This window comes from Oryzias melastigma, linkage group LG23 (assembly GCF_002922805.2).
Source record: "Oryzias melastigma strain HK-1 linkage group LG23, ASM292280v2, whole genome shotgun sequence".
Classification (NCBI taxonomy): Eukaryota; Metazoa; Chordata; class Actinopteri; order Beloniformes; family Adrianichthyidae; genus Oryzias; species Oryzias melastigma.
In genome coordinates, this window is record NC_050534.1 from 22,295,900 (window position 1) to 22,305,300 (window position 9,401).

At 45.1% G+C, this 9,401-nt stretch overlaps 1 protein-coding gene across 2 annotated transcripts in view; it reads right to left on the reverse strand.

Moving 5' to 3' along the window:
- The window catches only part of grip1 (glutamate receptor interacting protein 1), a gene marked incomplete in the record, with an annotated part of 44,818 nt that overhangs the window by 18,376 nt on the left and 17,041 nt on the right, over positions 1-9,401 (reverse strand). For both annotated transcript variants that reach the window (XM_024287344.2, XM_024287338.2), the window contains 2 exon segments: positions 103-238; positions 1,150-1,230. In XM_024287344.2, the coding sequence (XP_024143112.1) occupies positions 103-238; positions 1,150-1,230 (217 nt within the window).

Sequence of the window (9,401 nt, forward strand, 5' to 3'; positions counted from 1 at the left end):
GGGAGGGATGGATGGATGGATGGATGGAGGGATGGAGGGACGGATGGATGATGGATGGATGGATGGATGGACGGATGGATGGAGGGATGGAGGGAGCGTTACCTGGCAGCGATGCCTCCCTGACGCAGGTTTGAAACCCGAGGTTTCCCGTCCTTGTCGATGCCGCCCGACACCGTCAGCCCCAGCGTGGTTCCCTCCTTCTTCATCAGCTCCACCAGCGTGCAGCCGCGAAACTCGTCTGCAAACACGAGCGGGAGGAGATGAGGAGAACGCCATCCTGCTCTGTCCAAATCCGTTCTGGATTATTCAGGACAGACGTTTTCACACGGAGGATTATTGAAGAAGGAAACTCTTAAATGTTCTGATCCTGCTCAGATCCAGCACCAAGCAGAACCCTCTGAACCACCAACAGTCTGGACCAGATCTGGACCGACGTGGAGTCTGGAGTCTCTGCGGTTCACGGAGAAATCTCCGACTCAGATCTGGAGACTCTGAGGGTCACAGTGTTTCTGGGATCTAGAGGATCTTTATGAGATCAAACCAGGATCAGCTTAAAAAGAAGATTGTAAATTTGAAAAAAAAAAGAAATCTGAAAGCACTTTGAAACTTGAAAATACATTTTTAAAACTTGAAGGAATGATTGAACATTTGGAAAAATGTTGAAAATTTAAAAAAAAATATTGAAAATATTAAAAATTTGAAAAAAAATGTAAATTTCAAACTTGTATAAAAAAACTGTAAACAAATAAAAAAATAATTTGAAACGTGAATAAAAAAGCTGCTACCAAATGAATCTTGAATTAATAGAAAAAATTACAAAATAAAAAAGAAATTTAAACTTAAAAATTGAATTAACAAAAAAAAGTTACAAAGAAATAATTTGAAACTTGAATAAAAAACTGTTAAATAAAAAATATATTTACATTTTTCCTTTGTTCGTTTCTCATTCTTTGCTCCCAGTTCTCTAATTTTTCATATTATTTTTTCAAAATTCAATCATTGCTTCAAGTTTCTGTATTTTCAAATTTCCAATCTGTGTTTTCGTTCACGTAAACCTGATTTGAGTGATGAATGAACATGACGTTTCTGACCTAAAGTGACTTTAAACATTTGAAGGAGCGATCAGACGGAGGAGAAGGACGGCGTTACCTGGAATGCTCTGCCTCCTGATGGCCAGAGCGCCATCTGGAGGTCGAGAGCCGCCGGAGTGTTTGGTGTACGGACCTTCATCTGCAAAGACAAGAACCAAATGGAGATGTTAGGATCTGGACCTGAGGAAGACACGCAGAACGCACCGTTTCATTGGCTGACGAGTCTTTTCACAGATAACATGTTCTGCTGATTCGGAGTCGCTCCTCTGCATGTTTTTCCACGCTGACCTGCTCCTCTTCAGCTCTTTATCCTGGATCTTTAACAGACTCTTCCAAACCAAACATTTCGATTCAATCCTCAGATTTCTGAGTTTTCATCTCCTCTTCTGACCAAACTATCTCAGTTCTGGAGGTTCTCTGAACTCACCTGCAGAACTTCCACCACAGAAGCTCATTTCCATCCTCAGCTAAACCAGACTCAGCAGTTCTGACTCTGTTTCAGTCTGAACAGTCCTGGATTTGGTTTCTCCTCCACAACCTACAGCCGTCATGAGAGCTCCAACCAAACCCCACAAGAACGAGACAGACTGGAAACTAGACCGACGCCATCGGTCCGCTGGGAGATGCTGCTGACGCCGCCTCACATCCGGGTCTGGAGGAGGCTCCGCCTCTCACCTTCATTCATCACGACCTGAATGAAATGTTGATTAAAGCGGGAAACTCACTTTCTGGTGCTTCCTGCTCTTCTTCCTGCGCCTCGATCTTTTATTTTGGCGGTCTGTTTCGCTCTAGATCAGTGTGACCAGCAACACACACACGCCTGTTTTTGTGACTCCAGAGGACCTCCAAACGCTGAAGCTCCTGAGCATCAGAACCGGACCGCACCGAGTCCGCTTCACCGTTTCACATCTGCAGCTTGCATAATTAACCGCGGCGGCGCCACAAGCCGCCTCCCAGCATCAGCAGCAGCGATCGGCGTGAAGATGAAAGCCTCCTCCTCATCCTGCAGATGTAGGACAGCAGCACGCGGCGCCTTGTTCTCACATGCACACACGCCAACGTGCACAGACCAGAGGGGGAGGGCCCCTGATCATGTATGAAGATGTGGGAGATTAAAAAGGTGGGGGCGCAGGTGTACCGTGACAGAGCGCTCTGTGGTTCTGAGGGATTACAGCTGAAAATCTGACCTTAAATCTGGATTTAGAACACGACTGCTCAGGTTTGTTCACCTGAGTGAGGAGGACGGTTCATTCTGGGGGTCCACCTTTTATGAAGGTCCTTATGGACAAAAACACAGGAAATGATCATAGAAACGAGAGAACCGATCAGTTTTTTACAGACGATGCTCTCTTGTTTCCAGAGCATCTCAGCCGTCACCGGAGGTTTGAACTCCTGGATTCAGGAAACGGTGGACCACCGCGTCCAGGTGACACGTTAGAGCAGGTGAGGCATGAGAACCTGATCATAAACATGAACGCTCCTGTGAGCAGTGAGTGATGCAGAACAGCAAAGGCAGAGATGGGATGATGTTTACTCAGAACCCAACAGAACCGGCAGGAACATGTCTCCTGAGCGCCGATCTGCGGCCACGCCCCAACTGAAGCTGCTGTGAGCTTCTCAGCCTCCACAGCCTAAAAGTGAGTTCCTGTCCATGGAGACTAGCTGTGACGTGAGGATGCTGCATCTTTAATGTTTATGAGGACATGCTCAGACATCTGTGACTCCACTGCAGCGCTCTGACCGACGGGGAAGAGAGGAAGTCCTGGTGAAGGTCGACGGAGACCTGAGGAACTCTCCAGAACTCCAGAATGACCCCAATAAGAGCGGGAAACCTTCAGATACACGAAAAGGAACAATCAGGAGATTTACGGTTCTGTGGCGGTCCAAACGGACCTTCTCCGTCCTCCATCGGATCGGGTTTCCTGCACCGACTCCAAACCCGGAGTGTCAACCTCAATCACACGAGGGGCCGAAATCCAAAACACGCCTTAGATGAACATGATAAACATTTACTGAACTCACCACGTCACCACAGTTCAAAGCTTTAAAGGCTCCAAAAACGTCCGACCAGAAACATGAACACAGAGTCCAACAGAATCCAGAGGAGAACCTTCAGCACCTTCAGGTCAGATGGTTTCAGTCCATCAGCATCCCAGGAACGGCCCACATGATGATGCACTCCCTCCGTGGAGCAACACTTTGAAACATCCCAGAGAACCTGATTCGATTCTGGAGCAGAAGACGGCTCAGAACCAGGGTTCTGCTCACAAGAACCCGCCTTCCATCAGAGAAACCACCTTGGTTTCCTTCATGTCAGAAAAAGTGAGCAAAGCTCTGATGTGAACCGTGAAACCAGGACCGACACCGGGATTAACTGCTGATCTGACTGGAGGATTAAAGTCAGATGAAAGAAATCATTTTACTCATGTGAAGACCTGAACAGAACCAGAGACCCGATTGGGTTTCAGGTGTAACTGATGTCGTGGTTTGAATCCAAACGTAAGAAAACGTCAGAACCTGGAGACCTTTATTCATTAGAGATGTGTTCCTACAGATCCACCTGCTGTATGACCAGCGCTAATGCTAAGCTAACTGGAGATCCAGGAGAAAGAGTCCAGGAAAGTCCTTAATCACTCTATAGTTCTCCTATGGAAGCCCAGGAGGGTCAAAACTCTGAAACTTCAAATACCAACAATGAAAATAAAAACCAGCAGCAATAAAGTTTAGCATAAACACAGTTTCTCTGTTCATTTTGTTTTAGCTCCATTTATTTTGTATGTATGTGCTTTTTATATTTTATATCACTTTTAAAATTAAAAATGAATATTTGTAAAAGTTTTTGTCACAAAAAAGGTTTAGAAATCTGCATCTAAACACCAAAACAGAGTTCTGGAGAACTTCAGCCGGAAGCAGCAAACAGGAAGAACAATTCTGGCTCTGCCCCCCCCCACCCCCCCATCCAGCTCCTGACTCTTAATTTGAAAAACTCCAAATTTAGTCACAATTTCAGCTTAATTTGTTTGCTGTTTCAGCACACAAGAAGTTCAGAGACGTTTTTATTTGCTCTTCAGTTTCTTCTTCGGTAATTGGCATTTTTGAGTTTTTCAAATTAAGAGTTTTTGATCTGAAAATACAACAGAAGAAAAGTTCTGATGCTGAGCAGAACCTCAGAACCAGAACCAGGACCGAGAACAAGCCTCACTGGAAGACGACCGACAGAACCACAATGATGAAGATACACACTTGAGGGTCCAACGCACACAACTCTGAACAAACACGCAGACACATAACACAACATAACACAAACACAACATAACACACAAACAGAATTACACAAAGATTCACCCTGAAAAAACACAAATGGATCAACAAACACAAACACACATACCGGCACAAAGACACACAAATACAAGTATAAAACACCGAAACAATAAATAAACACACACAGAGCAATACACAAAAAATACATAATAAATAATGCATTTACTGTCAAACATACACACAAACACACAAAAATAAACAGACACACACCAAATACCAGGTACCCCCCCCCCCTCTCTCTCTCTCTCCCTGAAGGTCTCTCGCCCACAACAACCTGCCGCCGTGGACTGAATGAATCCATCAGATTGTTTTACAGCGTGCACACTCACGTGCACACATGTGCTCCCACACACACAGCTGCCTCCATCACAAACAACCACCTCTCTCTCCTCTCAATGTCAGCAGTTTGTAGCGGATGTCTCTCGCCCAACATGCACGCCGAGCGCGCTCGCTCGCCCGACTCCGGTCCCTCCGTCTCTCTACCTTTGTTCACCCTGCGCAGGATCTGGCAGCGGCATTTGAACGACACGGCGATCATGGTGCAGCCGAGCCGAGCGGCGCCTCCCCCTCCAGCGCCATGCAGATGCAGCCGCCCCAGAAAAAGGAAAACAGCACCTCCTCCTCCTCCTCCTCCTCCTCCTCCTCCTCCTCCTCTGCGAGCGTCCAGCTGATGAAGGAAGTCCTCAAAGTGAGGCCGCCATCGACGCTCCGGAGGAGCCAGAGAGGGCTGCAGATGTGCAGCTACTCCATGAAGCCAGCAAGAGGAGGGGGGAGCATGGGGGGAGGGGGAGGCAGAGTCTGCGCAGATGGGAGGAGGAGGAGGAGCGGAAGGAGGAGAGGGGGAAGAGAAAGGAGGCTGTATCCTCTGCTGGACAGGAAGTGAGTCTGTGCAGCTGGATGGATGATGGATGAATGAGTGATGGATGATGGATAAAGGATAAATAGATGGATGGATGATGGATAAATGATGGATGATAGATGGATGAACGATGGATGGATGGATGAACGATGGATGGAGGATGAATAGATGGATGATAGATGGATAAATGATGGATGGATGAACGATGGATGGATGGATGATGGATAAAGGATAAATAGATGGATGGATGATGGATAAATGATGGATGATAGATGGATAAATGATGGATGGATGATGGATGAAGGATGGATGAATGATGGACGGATGATGGATGATGGATGAATGGATGATGGATGAACGATGGATGGATGGATGATGGATAAAGGATAAATAGATGGATGGATGATGGATAAATGATGGATGAATGATGGACGGATGATGGATGATGGATGAATGGATGATGGATGAACGATGGATGGATGATGGATGAAGGATGGATGATAGATGGATAAATGATGGATGGATGATGGATGAAGGATGGATGGATGATGGGTGAAGGATGAATAGATGGATGGATGATGGATAAATGATGGATGGATGATGGATGAAAGATGGATGAACGATAGATGGATGATGGATGGATGATGGATAAATGATGGATGGATGAACGATGAATGATGGATGGATGAACGATGGATGGATAAATGATGGATGGATGATGGATGAATGATGGATGAATGATGGTCTTGTCTCATCAGGAGAACAGGTTAGTATTTCAGAATAAAAGCATCCTTATATTAAATGTTTTATTTTCCATGTCTCTGAACTGGGGAGGGGGAGGGGGGGTGCTCTGGCGCCTGCAGGAGCCTCTGATGAATGATGATGAGAAGTGGGCGTGTCCCTCAGCAGGTGATGGTCACACATGTAGGTCAGTGTTTCAGCAGCAGATTACAGGGATTAGATGAAGCTGCACGACCATCTCTCTCTCTCTCTCTCTCACAGTAGGGCTGTTGGAGCGCTGCTGCCCCCTGCTGGTCACACCAGAGCTCAGGATCAACTCTGGTTCTGTGGAGACTCAGAGGAGTTACGGAAGAATCGACCCGAAGAAAGTCCATGCTGGCCCGGTCCAAACTGTCAACAGAACCAGGAACCACACAGAAAAGAACAAGAAACCCAGAAAGGCTGAACCAGCACCAGAGCTCAGATTGCACAAAACTTCTAGAACCAGAACCAGGAAGAAAGACCAGAACAAAACGAAGCCTCCTAGGAACACAGAACTTCATCACAATCTCTCTTTCCAGAACCATCATGAGTCTAAAGGAAACCAGAACCGCTTTAAGTCATTTAGACAGAACCTTTATTTCAGAAACCAGCAGAACCACACAGACCCGAGAAAACAGAACAGAACCTCTGCAGGAGAAGAACCTGTGAGGGTGAGTGTGTGTGTGTGTTTACTAGTGTGTGTGTGTGGGGATGTGTGTGTGTGGGGGTGTGTCTATTAGGGCTGCCACGATTATTCGACTATTCGACTATTAAAATAGTCGACGAATAATTTGGTCGTCGAAGCGTCGTTTTTTGTTTGTTTTTTTCCTTGTTTTGCTCTTAAAACTACTGTTCTAATGCCGGGTCTGCCTTTGTCTTTGTCACACATGCGCAGTGGTGCTAATCCGGTCAGCAGTGACGTCACAGGAAGTTCTCGGTAGGCTCATAACAACACGCTAGTTCGAAAATGTGGGAAACATAAGGAAAATAAAAGAGGAAAAAGTGTCAAATGTAATTTCTACAAGACAGAACTTGTGTTCCATGAGAGCACGATGGCGATAAATGATCACCTGAAGATGAAGCATGTTGAGAATTTGATCACGCTGAACAGAGAGCTTCGTCTAGCTAAGCTAACATCTGCGCTAACACAGCTAGCTCTGCCGCGGCTGTCATTACTGCGCTGTTTGGAGATGAACCAGAAGATCTGCAGCAGGTCCGTGTCTACGGTGCTTCTGTCTGCATAGTGAACGTTTCATAATCCGCTCTTCTAACCAAACGCCGCGAGGACGGCGCGGATAACGAGTTTACACTGGAAATGAACCGCTCGTCCAAGGCTTCATTCATATTCCGCGCTGGGATCACGTCGTCCGGTTCGAAGAGCGGATTATGAAACATTCACCGCAGACAGAGAGGCTGTGTGTCGGTACGGATCTGCTGCTGAGTTATGGAACGATTTAAAACTACGAGTCCCAGAAGGGAAGGAGCTCACCTAAAAGTCCAGAGCTAAGTTTACAAGTGTAGCATTACATTATCTGCATTAAGCTACAAGTAAATGTAACTTAAAGTCACAAAAACAGCAACAAACAGCAAAACAACCACAACATTAAAGAAGTAACACAGATTTATGGGTTCTCCCCCAAACTGAACAATATGAAGTATCGGTCTGCGCATGTGCAGTGGATGTAGGTAGTGAAAGAATGAAAGTACTGATGTACATTCTAACATCCCCTGCTTTTCTCCCTGTTTAAAAAATATAATTTTCCCCCTTTGTATTTATTTTCTTTGTTTCTATGGGCATCCTCAGGTTTTATATAGGAATATCTTCAGTTCAAAGATGTTATTAGTGTTTCGCTTTAATAAATGGGCCTCAGTCATCAAATATTTTGAGTGTGTTTATATCTGCTAATAGCTTTTGAAAAACTTTATAAATGTTTTATTAAATATATGTTTTAAAGCTTTAAAAAAGAATGGCAGGGTTTTATTTTTTATTTTATTTTATTTTTTTTAACTTGTTGAATTGCAGGGTTTTAAAGAGTTTTCTGTAGTTGATTCAGATTATCTCATTTGATTTAAGTCTTGTTTTAATGTTAGAAACAAATGAAGGAGAAAACCTGCAGATTCATTAAAAGATTAATAAACTATTGTCTTTATTTTAGTTAGAATATAGCTTAAAGACCTCAAGTTTAAGGATAATAATGGTTAAGATGAATGTTTTACATCCAGTCGCCGCACGAACCGATTAGTCGACTGATCGAAAAAAATAGTCGGAGATTAGTCGACTATTGAAATAATCGTTTGTGGCAGCCCTAGTGTCTATTAGTGTGTGTGTGTGTGATATTGTGTGTGTGTCTAATAGTGTGTGTTTTTGTTGTGGTACCTCAGGAACCGCCGGTCCCCAGAACTACTGTATACCAACAGAGTACTCATAGAACATAAAGACCAGTATGTGTGTTTAGGAGTCTCCAGTGGACTATAAAGTGTCCACCCTGAAGTAGCTGAGATCTGGTGTACCATGTGAGTGCATGAACCAATCAGGAGCCTTTTCACTGATAAAACATAGATCTCCAGCGATTAGTCTGGACCAAAAAACTGCTCAGAGGAGAAAAGCAGCTGAATAAATGAAGTTACAGACAGAAGTTTCTGAGCATCCAACAGCCGCTCCAGTGAACGCTGCTCTGGAACACAAACACAACACAAACACAAAGCTGACTGCTTTTATTTTGAAAGATTCTCTCCACCAACACTTCCTCCTTGAGTTCTGCTGCTTTGGTCCAACTTCACCGTCCTGAACTTCTGCTTCCACTTTGAATGTAAATCCTGCCGCCATGAAGGCATGAAGCCCCTCCCTCTACTGCCACATCAGCCCCCCACACACACACACACACACACACAGAGGCTGCAACCGTTACCATGGAAACAGGCTGATGAATAATTGAGAGGAGCGAGAGCAAACCCGGCAGCTCACAAAGAGTGATTTTGAGAGATGAAAGAAGTGTTCACACACACGCCGCCGTGCACACACATACACTCACCCACGTGCACACTGACATTACAGGTCATCATCAGAGCCTCTTCACAACAACAACACTCAGGATGACACAATGTTTTTATGTGTCAACACCCAGAAGCCAAAGTTAAACACAAGGCTTTGAGTCACCATGACTTCTCCTTATGTAAGGACACACACACATGTACGCACACACACACACACACCAACACACACACACACAAATACACCCCCCCCCCCACGTACACACACACAGCAATGGAGGACAGGACGGATGCTACATCAGTGCTGAGAGTCTCAGTCTGATGGAGGAGCAGCAGCAGATGTGAAGCAGCAGCAGCTCAGCCATCAACTTCACAAT